Source organism: Saimiri boliviensis, chromosome 2, assembly GCF_048565385.1.
Source record: "Saimiri boliviensis isolate mSaiBol1 chromosome 2, mSaiBol1.pri, whole genome shotgun sequence".
NCBI lineage: Eukaryota > Metazoa > Chordata > Mammalia > Primates > Cebidae > Saimiri > Saimiri boliviensis.
This window is the reverse complement of record NC_133450.1, coordinates 96,781,794-96,796,865: the sequence shown is the minus strand read 5'-3', so window position 1 is coordinate 96,796,865 and position 15,072 is coordinate 96,781,794. Positions and strand designations below refer to the sequence as shown.

The window sequence follows — 15,072 nt, the reverse complement described above, 5'->3', positions numbered from 1 at the left end:
TGGAGTCTTGCTCTGTCCCACAGGCTGGAGTGCAATGGCATGAGCTCAGCTCACTGCAACCTCCACCACTCAGGCAATTCTACCTCAGCCTCCCCAGTACCTGGGATTACAGGCATGTACCACCACACCTGGCTAATTTTTTTTTTGTATTTTTAGTAGAGATGGGGTTTCACCATGTTGGCCAGGCTGGTCTCAAACTCCTGACCTCAACTGATCCTCCCACCTCAGCCTCCCAAAGCGCTATGTTACAGGCATGAGCTACCGCACCCAGCTGCCATTTTCATTTTTACATTATATTAACAAGCTATTATTTCCTTTTAAAAAGGTAAATATGAATAGGGTGGAAAAAAGTCCATAATCTCAATGCCAGTTAAAAAATAGCAATATGTGTAACAAGATCATGCACACATATGTAAAAGGTTAAATGAAAAAGTCTCCTGCTTCCTTCTCTACTCCAGTCTCTACTGCCAAGAAAATGTAACTATTTCTTATGAATCATTCGAGAAAAAAATTTTTGAACATATGTAATTATTTATTACATATTTATACAAGTGTTTCCTTATATTTTAAAGCATTTTTCTGTTCTTGAAGCTTTTGATTAACATCTTTTCCGCGTCCTTTTTGAAAACAAGTTCATTTTATTAAAAAATAGACAATAATTTAAAATTGCCATGGAATCAATTGTACTATATATGGACAATGATTAAATAATTTCTCTTAGATGAGCTTCATGGCAATAAATCTTAACATTATTTTTAAATATTGTTATTAAAACAGGAAAACATTAAGGCTGATAACATATACATGGGATAAATTAGCTAACTTCCATTTACTAGATAGTTTACAAAATAGTTTTAGAATCTAACTGGCCCATGTAGAATACTATTTTGAAAAATATATAAGGAAGTGTACAAAGTAAACCTTCTAAAAATAAATTCCAATGAAAGAATCTATGCACTGTTACATGCTAAAAAATAACAACAAATTCTCATAAGATACAAACTTGAGCATCTCTCATAAATCAAGTATCTTTAACAGCTTATAAAAACCATATAAATTGCAATTTCCTAGAGTAGATTAAAGCTCAAACAAAAATCTGTATATGTACACATGCAGTACAGCTGTACTTCACTTACTGATATATAATTTCCTCATTCATAGTCAATATATGAAATCCTGGTAATTGGTACATCAGCAAGATAATAAAGTTAGGCTACCCATGGAACTGATGTTTTAAATTGGTGTTGCCAGGTTAGCAGATTCAGAAGTGACAAACGGATGACATATTTTCTTGAATATAATGAACGGATAAGAAGAATGACTGTAGTTTGCAAAATGCAAATAAATGTTTACTAAAGTATCTGTAAGAGTCCAGTTTAGGCTGGGCATGGTGGCTCACATCTATAATCCCAGCACTTTGGGACGCCCAGATGGGAGGACTGCTTAAGCCCAGGAGTTCAAGACCAGCCTGGAAAACACAGTGGGAGCCCTTCTCTACAAAAAATAAATTAGCTGGGCATGCTGGCATGCACCTGTAGTTCCAGCTACTCGGGAGGCTGAAGTGGAAGGTTCACTTGAGCCCACATGGTTGAGGCTACAAGGCACTCAAACCTGGATGACAGAGTGAGACACTGTCTCAACAACCACCAAGAGTCCAGTTTAAAGTATAGCATGTAGCAAATATTATATTTAACAATATTTATTCTTTAAGGTCAAAGCTGCAGCCTAGTGGTCTGAGACTACAACAAAATGCCTGAAACATTCCAATTCTGCTAATTACTTGCTAAAGGAACTCTATAAAGATCTTAATGTTTTCAATTGCAAATAAAACTGTACTCTAATAACGTAAGGGTAATAAATACACTATTCATCAAATCAGTAATGACAACAAATAATGCTAATTAACATTTATTCAATCTTTACTATAAACAGGCATTATTCATTTAATCTTTATAATTTTATAGATGAGAAGACCAAAGCATACAAGGATCAGGGAACCGGGTCAAAGTTAAGTGTAAATCTCAAATAAGAATCGCCAGTGGCCACAGTTTCACAGAAATTAAGATATGCAACAAGTAAGGTGAGGCAGACACCAGTGGCACCATGTTACTGATTTAGGCTATTTACAGAATGTCCCTACAACCCACACCACCCCAATCCCATCTCAGAGCACCTTGGCAAAGATCTATCTACCAGAGATGCCGAGAGCAGGCCCTGCTAGCATAGAAGGCAGAATCCAATAAACAGAGACTGTTCAGCTTTCTTCTTCCTGTTGCAGAGGCTACAGGATTAATTTAAGAACAGAGCAGTGATGCACAGAAATGATGGAAAACCTCAAAGAGTGGCAAAGACATTAACAAAATTGCAAAAGAATACATGCCAGTCTCTCAGAAAACTCAAAAGTATAATAACGTTGATTCTTTCCTCTGGGTAATGGTTTAAGCTGAGGAACCAAAGCCCTCAGGGATGTTCCTGGTAGGAAAGGATCTTTACATAGGTAATGAAAATACATTAGAGTTTATACTTTATAAAGTACCTCTGCATACATTTTTAAAATCGCTATGTGATATATTCAGAGGGGGAACTATTAATCTCATTTTATAGTTGTAGAGGAGGACACCAAGAATGACTTGCCTAGAGCCACTTAGTAATCAAGGAAGCTAGGTCAGGAGCTCAGGTTTCTGTGTTTTGAACATACTCACTTTTTTAAATTTAAGCAATTCTGTTTCAGAAACATTCTAGCCCCAGCTAAACATAATCTTGACTTAAGAGTCCCTGGGAACTCTGTGTCACTGTGGCTCCAAAATAACTATACTCCTTTTGACTCTATAAATCAGCAATGGAGACAGTAAAGTGAACACAGACTTTCTGAGGAGTTTAAAAGAGCTACAGCTGGAAAGAGCTCTATACCATGTGGTGAGAATGAAGTAGTCAAAGATGAGTGATAACACCTACAGAAAGGTCTCCTTCCAGATCCACTTAAACAAAATATTGCATTTAATTTAGTCTGTCCCGTTTCCTAGGAAAATATTAAAACCAATAAGTTACTTTAGAAAACTAAGACAAAAATACTATCTAAAGGAAACCAGAATAGCCAAAATGTCTTGAAAATGAACAGGGCCAAGTGCAATGTCTCATGCCTGTAAGCCCCACACTTTGGGAAGCTGAGGAGGGATGACTGTTGGTGGCCAGCAGTGTGAGACTAGACAGACAACACAGTGAGATCCTGTCTCTACAAAAAGAAGAACAAAAAAATGAAGCCAGGCTTGGTGATGCATGCATGTAGTCCTAGCTCCTTGGAAGGCTGAGGTAGGAGAATCCCTTGAGCCCAGGAGTTCAGGGCTGTAGTGAGTGATGCTTGCACCCCTGCACTCCAGCCTTGGTGACAGAGTGAGACCCTGTCTCTAAAATAAATAAATAAATAAAATAAGAAAATGAAAAACAAAGTTGGAGAAATCAAATTTCTCAATTTTAAAATCTACTACAAAGCTACAATAATCAAGACAATGCAGTACTAGCATAAAGACATCCACAAGAACATATACACGAATGCTCATAGCAGCATTATTCATAATCGCCATAAGTAAAGGTAACCCAACTGTCCATCAACTAAGGAATGGATAACAAAATGTGTCAGATCCATGCAGTGGAATATTATTCAACTATGAAAAGGAAGGAACTACTGGTTCATGCTGTAACATGTTGATCCTTGAAAACCTTATCATAAGTGAAAGAAGACAGACATAAAAAGCCATATATTTATTATATGATACCATTTATATGAAATGTCTAGATAAGGCAAATCCATAAAGCCATAAATAGATAAGTGAGTACCAAAGGGTGGACAGAGGAGAAAATTGGGAGTGGACATAGGAGAAAATCAGGAGTGACTATTAAAGGGGTATGGCATTTCTTTTTGGGGTGATGAAAATATTCTGGAATTCAGCAATAGTAGTAGTTGCATGGTCTTGAGAATGCACTAAAAAGTACTGAATTGGGTGAATTTTATGGTACATGAATTATATTTCAATGAAAAATACCATCCAAGTGCTACCTAAGTGTAATATGTTAGTTAAAACTGCTTAACTTGAAGCAGATCACTTAGGAAGGATGGATTTGGTGTAACGACTGACACTAAAATAAATTCAAGTATCTAATGAAATACATACAAATATACATAATGGTAGATTCAAACTATACATGACAGCTGACATAATACTGAATGGGAGTTTGTATACCAGACTGTGTGTATATATACTTACATATATACACACATACATGTTTACATATATACATACACATACACACCTTATTTCAGGGCTCTGTCATGAAACAGTGTCAAAATACTATTTTAAGATAGATCATCTAGTATCTAATAAAATCCTTGTATAGTACTTAGGAGACTTTTTATTACATCAAATTTCACACTATTTGCTCAATATACTATAATAATCTAAGTTGCTACATGTTTACTTATTTAAATTATAGCTACAGGCCTACTGTTGCCGTAACTATGTATAAATGGTTAAGACTCAAATATAAATTAATATATACATCCACACCGCAAGTATAAATTAATATATACGTCCACACCACATTTTTCTGTGTTTTCAGAAAAGTAGAGATTATGGCATGTTATAAGCCAGGATCATAAATTCTGGGCCAAGATCTATTTTCTTATGGTTCAAAATTTTGGCTCTGTCCAAATCAGAACAGAAGACCTTACATTGTTTCTGTCTGCAGATAGCATGATCTTATATATATAAAACCCCTGAAGACTCCACAAAAAAACCTGTTAGAACTAATCAACAAATTTAGTAAAGTTGCAGCATAGAAAATAAACATACAAAAATAACTAGCATTTCTATACACTAACAACAAACTATCTTAAAAAGAAATAAAAAAAACCAAACCCATTTACAATAGCATCAAAAAATAAAATGCTTAGGAATAAGCATTGTAATGCACTGATGAAAAAAAAACTGAAAGCAAAAATAAATGGAAAGATATCCCGTGTTCATGAATTGGAATTCTGTTAAAATGCCTATACTACTCAAAGTGATCCACAGATTCAATGTAATTCCTATCAAAATTCCAGTGACATTTTTCACAGAAATAGAAAAAAAGAATCCTAAAACTCATATGAAAGCATGAAAGACCTGAATAGCCAAAGCAATCTTGAGCTAAAAGAACAACACTGGAGGCATCATATTACCTGAGTACAAAATACTTCAAAGCTATAGTAATCAAACCAGCATGATACTGGCATAAAGACCAACGGAACAGAACAGGGAGACCAGAAATAAATCCAGACATTTGCTGTCAACTGATCTTTGACAAAGCTACCATGGTCATATAACAGGGAAAGGGCAGTCTCTTCCATAAATGGTGCTGGGAAAACTGGATATTGACATGCATATGAAACTGGACCCTTAACTCACTCTTAACTCAAAAGATATGAAATACTTAAATGTAAAAACTTAAATTACCAGAAGAAATTATTAGACTAAAACATTACAGAAATTCTCCAGGACATTGGAGTGGGCAAAGATTTCCTAATACCCTACAAGCACAAGCAACCAAAGCGAAAACAGACAAATGGGATCACATCAAGTTAAAAACAAAGCTTCTTCACAGCAAAGGAAACAATCAACAATCAACAATGTGAAGAGATAACCCACAGAATAGAAGAAAATATTTGCAAACTACCTGTCTGACAAGGGATTAATAACCAGAGAATATAGGGAGCTCAAAAATAATCTGATTTTAAAATGGGCAAAAGATCTGAAAAGACACTTCTCAAAAGAAGACATTCAAATGGAAAACAGGTATTTCTGAAAATAGGTATTTCTCTGATCATCAGAGTAAAGCAAATCAAACCTACAATGAGGTATCATCTCACCCCAGTTAAAATGGCTTTTATCAAAAACAAAGGCAATAACAAATGCTGACAAGGATGCAGAGGAAAAGGAAGTCTTGTATACTTTGGGGGCCTCAAGACTTCAGTGGAGAAAGTAGCTGCAGATGGAGTATAAATAGCAAGAGAACTATAATAAGAAGTGGTACCTGAAGGTATAACTGAATTGCTGCAACCTTATGATGAAACTTGAACTGATGAGAAGTTGCTTCTCATGAGTAAGCAAAGAAACTGGTTTCCTGAGTTGGAAACTACTGGTGAAAATGCTATGAACATTGTTGAAATGACAGCCATGGATTTAGAACATTCCATAAACTTAGTCGATAAAGCGGCAGCAGGATTTCAAAGAATTTACTTCAATTTTGAAAGAGGTTCTACTGTGAATAAAATGCTATCAAATAATATCATATACTACAGAGAAACCTTTTGTGAAAAAAGGTTAATGCTACAAACTTCATTCTTGTTGGGTTTTTTTGTAGTTTATGTAAAAATTTATTTGACCAAATGTAGAAAAGTGATACTATTACATATGATACAGTTGCAAGAATCTAAAGAAAAGTGTGGATTTCATTCAATTGCACAATTTGTCAGTGTATTTCCCGAGTAGTGTGGTCCTGAATAAATAGGAGTGGGGTGGTGGGATGGGGTGGTGGGACGGGGTGGATAGAGGATTCAAATAAGCCAGAAGCAGGGTGATTTTTAGTCAGAATTGTGAATTTTAGTTGGCCCTGATACACTGCTGGGGAATGTGGAATGTTCCAGCTCTGAGATGTTAACTGAGAAAACAGAAGTAAACACAAAGCCAATGTGTGCAGCCCTGTCTACAAAATTCTCCATTATCCAGTTTAATCAGGAGTTTCTTGGTCTTTTATTAACTTGGTCCCAAAGAAGAAATTCAAGTCCTAAATAAGTAAATCTTCAATTTGCTATTCCCTGAAGTACGGAAATGAAGTTGAGCCAATTTTTAATCTCTGCTGCCAGAGAGGCCCTTTCTGCTGAGAGAGAGAGAGAAAAAAAACTCTTCTGCTCAACTTATTAACGACTTGAAGTCTTTTGGATATGGTTGACCTGAATTGGACTGAACTCCACCATATTCCTGCTGAGTGGATGGGTCATTATTGGAATGAGACATTTGCTCCTCAAAGAACAACTTTTATTTTCTTTTTCTTGAGATGGAGTCTCACTCTGTTGCCTGGACTGGAATGCAGTGCGGTGATCTCGGCTCACTGCAACCTCCACTTTCTGGGTTCAAGGAATCCTCCTGCCTCAGCCTCCTGGAGTAGCTGAGACTACAGGCAGGCGCCATCATAATTTTTGTAATTTTAGTAGTGACGGGGTTTCGCCAGGTTGGCCAGATTGGTCTTGAACTCCTGACCTCAAGTGATCTGCCTGCCTTGGCCTCCCAAAGTGTTCGGATTACAGGCGAGAACTACCACACCCGGCCAGAGAACAACTTTAGAATGAAGGAAATATGCAGAACATCACATCAAGGAACTAACCAGAAAATATGTAGGTAATTACAACCATTTCCCAAGCATTCTTTCTATGTTGACTGTTTGAGAGGATGATGGTGGAGTGTGGAGAAGGGCCAGGACTCTTAGGTTAATCTATCCATGGGTTATGACTTCCCACAATACACCCCCGCCACCTCGCCCTTTTATTAGCTCTGGATGGAAAATCCCCACCTATGTGATGGTCCCTGGTCTCTCCTATAGTTCGACTAACGGTTGACCCAAAAAGTTATGTTCTTCAGCATTTTAAATAGATCCACTAGATATTGGGGTTTGTGTTCTTCAAAGTGTAAGGCTGCCTATTCTCCCAGAAACCAAATGCCCTCCGTCTTACGAAAGTATGCCTACTAGGAAATACCCTGCCTACCTTAGGAATAAATGCAACTTAAGGAAAAAATAAGAGCGCTGAAAATGCTGGTGCCATTTGGGGTGGAAAAATAAAAAGGAAAGGAATGAGATTTAACTGGTGCTCAAAGCTTCTCCGATACAAAATATTTGGTCATGTAGTCATAATTTGCTTGACATTTCCAGCAAAGCGAAGATGGCACTAACAAAAGGAACTTCTTACAAGGGACGAGAAAGACCCACGGAGCTCCGGAGTTTCTGTTGAAACAAGACTCTTCTGTTTTGATTATATACAGTTAAATTCATTTAGTGTCTGATTCAGTGTCTAACGCAAGCCCACATTCTCTTCTTTGGCCTGGGCAAGTTTCTCTTCCAGGTCATCAACGGTCTTTTCCAGTTTTGCCACCACTCTCTGCAAATTCAGCACGGGTCTCAGCCTCTTTGACTTTGTCAGACAGAAGTTTAATTTCCTCTTCATATTTGTCTTCTTTTTCAGAATACTTTTCAGATGCAGCCTCCAGCAACTTCAGATTGTTAGTAATATTCTTGAGTTCTTCTTCCAGGTCATCACATTTTAGTTCAGACACCTCCGCACGCTCCTCTGCCCTCTCCAGCTCACCCTCCAGGATGACCAGCTTATGAGCTATCTCCTCGTATTTGCGGTCAGCCTCTTCCTCAATGTGCTTGGCCTCTTTGAGCTGCATCTCCTGAATCTCCATCTTCTCATCCTTCATGGCCCGGTTTTCTGTCACCTTCATTCCTCTCTCACTCTCAGCTGCAGCCTTTTCCGCCTCCTCCAGCTTCTGCAAGGCTGTGGCCAGAGGTTCCTGAGCCCTGTCCAGCTCCTCCTCAATGAGCTGGATGCGTCGGTTAAAGGCGGCCACATCACCTTCAGCTTTCTCGCGCCGTTCGCGCTCTCCATTCAGCTCCCACCGCAGGCCCTGCGCACGGTCTTCCGCCTAGTCCGCCTGCTGCTGCAGGGCCTGGATCTTGCGTTTCACCGCCTCCAGGGAGTTGAGGCCGGCCAGGGCGCAAACGCAGCGCCCGTCAGCGGCGGGCGCTCCGCTGGGCTCGGCTCCCGGCAAGAACTGCACTGCCGCGACCCGGCCCCTCAGCCTTTGCCTGTGCGGGGGCCGCCCTCCGCCTCTCCCCGCATTGTTGTCTGATTGTAAGGAACTGCCACAGCCCAATCTTCAGCAGTTCAGCAACCACCACTTGTCAGTTTGGCTGTGGAGACAAGACCCTCCTTCATCAGCCAAAACGTTAGAATTCCCTGAAGGCTTAGATAATTATTAGCAATTTTAAGCAATATTTTAAAATTAAGGTAAAAACATTTTTTAGACATAATGCTATTATGCATTTAATAGACTACAGCATAGTGTAAACATTACTTTTGTATACACTCAGAAACCAAAAAAACTTGTATGATTTGCTTTATTTCAATATTCACCTTATTGTGGTGGTCTCAAACTGAACCCACAATATCTCTAAGGTATGCCTGTACTAGAACCAGAATTTCATATAATAATCTACTATTTGTAAAATATTGTCATTTTCCATAAAACAACATATTTGCTTACAGTTATAAAAAGAAAAAATGGCATGCATATGAAAAAACTACACAAGAAATATCTTCTGAACTCTATAATTTTAAATTTTATAAAAATAGATTAAAGACTTATGCTTTCATAGGCCAAAGCTCCCACTGTAACAATTCTTTTAATGGCATAAATTACCAAAATCCTATGTTTGAATACACTGGTGATCTATGCAAGCAACATGGACTTAATGTTAAAATTCAAGAAACAGGCCTTCATAGGGCAGCTGCTCACTGAAGCCTTGCACCTTTGGCCTCCCAATCGGAGACTGTCCACATGGACGATGCTACCAGCATTTTAATAACTCATCTTACCATTCTTTAGGTATATTTAGAGTTTAAACTTTATGGAACAAAATGCAGAACTATGTCTATTAAACAAAACAGAACACTTACTGATAGGATTTTCTAGCCCTGCTTCTAATTTCTTCAGCCACAATACAAGGTTTTCTTCAATTATAGCCTGGTCTGAAGGAAATGCAAATACTTGGCCACCTGAATGCAGATTCACCAAAACAATAAGAGGAAGAGGAGGCAGAGGATCAAAATATGCCCGCAAGATTCCTCTCCCCACTGGAGTATTCTTTCTGAAAAAGGGAACAATTGAACATGTTAATGTTTCTTTCTACAACAAAAAAATGAAAACAGTAGTTTGTAGAACATTAAACTTTTAGGTAGTATCATTCCAGTAAGTTCACTTTACGAAAAGATGTCCTAAAAACCAAGAGTTCTACAACTATGTTACTGGATTCTTTAAAAGTTTCTTTTTAACATGGGCACTTCGTTGCACTTAGGAGAAAAGTGGCAGCCCATGACAATTTTAACAAAAAGCAGGCATAGCCCCAAGGCTTGTCAATTTAGGCTTGACACAATCAACAGTTTCCTTCCAACATTTGGCCAAGTATCTGATCGTATGTCAGCTCAAAAATTAAATGATTACATAACTAGAAGATAACGAGATACTTACTTTTATAAATGCTTCTTTTCCATAAAATCATGCCTTTTCTCAGGAAAAAGAAGGCAATAATTTCAAATTAAAGAAGTAAAAATAATTATGTTCATAAAAAAAACCTCTAAGTTAAAGATACTTAGTTTTCCTAGTGGAACACATTCTACATTTTATAAAGTATTATTTTACTCTTAGATATCTATATGATAATTATCTGGGAAAATTTTGCCTCAAGCAGAATGCACTTCACAGCAAAAATGTACACTGCCCCATTTCTATTATTTTTCAAATGAGTTTAAAGAATAAAATATGTCTTTCATCTGATGATTCTGAACAAGGAACAGTGTATTATTTGTGAATTTTGTTCACAGACATCAAATGTAACACAATCCATACATCTAGAAAACATACTAGGAAATATTGCTGATGGACGTACTGAAATCTGTCTGAACTTTAAAAATACAGAAGTACAGAAAAAGGAACTGAAGGAAAAAGCCAAAATATCACAATGTTCACTTTCTGTATTTGCCAAATTTTCTGAATGGGCATCAATTATTTTTAAAAGTCAGAACAATTATTGCTTTTAAAATTTTACCGTAGAATAAAATTCAATCTAAAATAAGGTCATCTTGGACCTCGTTTGGGGGAATTTAGTTACTAAAATATGACAACATATTTGATTCCATAAAATTAACTCCAAAGGTATAGAGAGTTTCGTTTCCTAATGAAAATGTAATAATTATTACACTTTCTTTACCTCTTACATATTGAAAAATAAAAACATACTTACAGATTTAACCAGCAAGGAGTAAATGAATCCAAGTATTTCTGCTTTACCAGTGTCAATATTGCATTTTTATATTGAGGATTTACGCTGCCATCACTGAACAAAATCAACAATGGTTTCTGAAGTCTGAAATAACTGGGAAGATTTTCCACAGTGATTTCTGGCTGTCAAAGAAAAGGAGTAACAAAAACAAAAAATGCATGAGGGATGATAATGCATAAAATAGAAAATAACATTCAAATCGCTCAATTTTAGTTTGTAAAATGTAATTCAAACACATTTTAACTTAAGTAGATATTTTACTATATTAATAACTATGAATCTCAATCTTATTATTTAATATAATCCCACCTCATCTTAATATTTTCAAAATAAAACTACTTATAGAATTTGAGAATAAATTAATTTAAAGGAGTCCCCTATTTTACAAGATGTAACACTTCTAATAATTTGTTATGCTAAAGTCTGGACCGGACTAACCAATATACATATGTTAAGTGAGAAACTCTTGTTATATTTTTCCTCTTAACACAAAAATTTTGAAGAGAACTATAAGGTGGAAAAATATTTCTTTCTTTAACATCTATCATTACTTAAAATAATAAGAATAGACACAATTTTACTTTTTCCAATATTATGGTTAAAATAATTAAAATAACCAAAAATATGCTAAAACAAATTCAAACTCCAATCTCATTTGAGTTTAAAATAACTAATTTAATACAAAATTAGAAACCTAATCCTTTTATCATTTTTATTATTAATTAAAAGATAGGAGGCTAAGCGTGGTGGTTTACGCCTGTAATCCCAGCACTTTGGGAGGCCAAGGAAGACAAACCACCTGAGGTCAGGAGTTGAGACCAGCCTTGCCAACACGGCGAAACCCCATCTCTACTAAAAGTACAAAAATTAGCTGGGCGTGGTGGTGCACGCCTGCAATCCCAGCTACTTGGGAGGCTGAAGCAGGAGAATCACGTAAACCCAGGAGATGGAGGCTGCAGTCAGCCGAGATTGTTCCATGGTACTCCAGCCTGGGCAACAGGGTGAGACTCTGTCTCAAAAAAAGGAAAAAAAAAAAAAAAAAAAAAAAAGATAGGGAGATAATCATTCTCCTGCAATTTGTCCATGCTATGCACATTAAAATAAAATTTTGTATGTCTTTTCTCCTATTAATCTGCCTTTTGTCAGTTATTTACATGGAACCATCAGAGGACAAAGGGGAAGCTTTCTCTTGGCCACTACACTCTTTTTATCTTACAAATACTTCCTTTCTCTACTCACCTCCAACTCAGAGAAAGGACCCCAAATTCTATTATATTAATATTAGCAGTAACGACTGTCTCCCCTCTCTCCCTTTCTATTTTTTCTTTCACACTTTCCTGTATTGGGGTAGACTTAAATAGTCACTTGATTACAAGTCAGGATTCATGGAATTGTCACAGTAATAAAACTTTTGAGCAAGTCACTCTGCACCCCAATTTTAAAATCTGTGAAATGAGGGAATTGAAAGGGGGAAAAAAAAGGTAACCATTTAAAAATACAATTGTAGAAGACAATTTGTCTAAGCTGATAGTAACGAGAATTGGAAAGTGCAACAACAATGCTAATATATTTAGGATTAAAAATAGCAATGACATAGAATAGTAAAGCCTTCTACCAGTTTCCATTTTTAGTCCCATGTCCATTATTTCATCTTCTGGATCACCTATGAGCTAGATACATCAATCAGATAAGTATCCCCCAGTTGACATATGAGGAAGCTGACACAGAGACTAACTTGCTAAAGTCATCACAGCTAAGTAGGGGGAAGGAGAGAATCCAGGTATTCTGCTTACCAGTTTTCCCTTTCTTTGGATCACACTACAAATTCAGATGAACTTGTTTTTAATGGTGTCAACCACCTCTAACTACAGTCCTAGTTAATCCTGAAATGCTAAATTCTGGCATATAACTTTCCCTATTCAGTTCTTAAAGCAGTTTACACTTACCAATTCTCATTTTTCTTCGAATTCTTTCTCTCACACTCACAATCTCCTTCTTACACCTTCCTCTTTCATGACTTAAATCTTAGATCACTTTTTCTCCAAATTCCTCTATGCTGTCTTCTTGTGTTAGCTATCATCCTCTAATCTGCTAGACGAGTTAGATCCCTCTCCTAAATATTAACAGATCTTTTATTGAACAAGCAGAAACATTAGGTGAGACAGAATTACCACTGCTCAATTCAAACATACACTGAGTACAAAATTCAAGATGTTACGCTGGGTACTAAATCTATAAAGAAGTAAGATCCTTTCCTTTCCTTCGAAGAGTTCATACTTCAGAAAAAGAGCCTATAGATTGCTATAATTAAAAAAAAATAATGCATGACAATAAGAAAACCTATCGGTTTGAAATTAAGCTAAAAACACAAGGTAGGTATGATGGTTAATACTAAGTGTCAACTTGACTGGATTGAAGGATGCGAAGTATTGATCTTGGGTGTTATCCGTGTGGGTGTTGCTGAAGATTAATATTTCAGTCAGTGGGATGGAAAAGGCAGACCCACCTTAATCTGGGTGAGTATCATCTAATCAGCTGCCAGCACAGCTAGAACATAAAGCAGGCTGAAAAAAAGTGAAAAGACTAGACTAGCCTAGCCTCCCAGCCTACATCTTCTCCTATGCTGGATACTTCCTGCCCTCAAGCATCGGACTCTAAGTACTTCAATTTTGGACTTGGACTGGCTCTCCTTGCTCCTTGGCTTGCAGGGACCTTGTGATCTTATGAGTTAATACTTAATTAACTCATATATATATGTGTGTGTATATATATATATATATATATATATATATATATATATCCTATTAGTTGTGTCCCTCTAGAGAAACCTGACTAATACAGTAAAGGAGCTCATAGATGGATTTTAGGAATTGATATTTGAGCTGGACCCTGGATAAATAAGATCTTGACAGACTGAGGTGTGTGCTTGAGTGGGATTCCAGACATAGGGAGCATCATGAGGATAGGTTGAGAGCTATTAAAGCATACATAATATTTGGGAATAGTGAGAATGAAGGATGCCAGAGTTAGGCATGCAAGAGGTAAATATGGCTGTAAGATCAGATGAGGAATGCCTTGATAAGTATTCTAGCTCCTGGGAATACTGAGATGATTTCTGTATCAGATTGGTGACACAATTAGGCCTGTTTTCCAAAAGATGACACTAGAAAAGAAGGACCAGTGAAGGACCCTGCTCTTTCCTACATCTGGTCAAAAAAGAAAGACCAACAGATCTGCGAGTTTAGAAGGAAATGGAGTTCTCAAATTAAAAACTCAGAATTAAGGATCATCAGCTGGTAGTAATGGTAGAAGTTATAAGTATGGATAAAATTTTCCAAAGAAAAAACATAGCAAAAGCAGAAAAAAAAAGAGTTGAAGATGTAATTCTAGGGAATAAATGAGACAGAGGGTGGTCAGAGGGATAAAAGAGGACTGAATTACAAAAGCCAGAAGAAAAGAATTTTAAGGAGGAATGGTGTAGACAACAGTTTTGTCTGCCACTGAGAGGCTAAAGGGAAACACAGTTAAGAGGTCATCAAATGTGGTACCTGGAAGGTGACCTTTGGCTTTTTGAGTATATAAGAGACTATAACTGTGTGGGTCCTGGTATTATAAATTTGTCAATAATAAAAGCATAAAAAAGGAATTCAATTTATCTGAGAAAAATGCTAAAAGGAAATAGTCTTAAATGTATCAATTGCTTGCATAGTTAATTACTGTGTATTTCAGATTTAAGCATTATTTATCTGGCCCAATTTGTCATCAGGTTCATTAAAATAAAAACTTCACACCATAATAAAAAATCTTCACCTTGTAGTCATCGACTTTCTTTCCTCATCCAGATGAAGGAACTAAAGTCTCTCTAAAGCCTATTTAATCTTTTTTTTTATAACTGTTCAGTATTAAGTTGAACATCACAAATAA

General features: G+C 36.7%; 1 protein-coding gene across 3 annotated transcripts in view; it reads right to left on the bottom strand.

Moving 5' to 3' along the window:
• The window catches only part of TXNDC16 (thioredoxin domain containing 16), a 130,532-nt gene that overhangs the window by 14,636 nt on the left and 100,824 nt on the right, over nucleotides 1-15,072 (bottom strand). For 2 of the 3 annotated variants that reach the window (XM_039469220.2, XM_039469221.2), the window contains exons 19-20: nucleotides 11,110-11,270; nucleotides 9,767-9,957 (exon numbers count right to left, since the gene is read on the bottom strand). In XM_039469220.2, the coding sequence (XP_039325154.1) occupies nucleotides 9,767-9,957; nucleotides 11,110-11,270 (352 nt within the window). Of the gene's footprint in view, nucleotides 1-9,766; nucleotides 9,958-10,337; nucleotides 10,371-11,109; nucleotides 11,271-15,072 lie in introns of those variants that run through there. The other variant, XM_074393931.1, reaches the window with a different exon arrangement.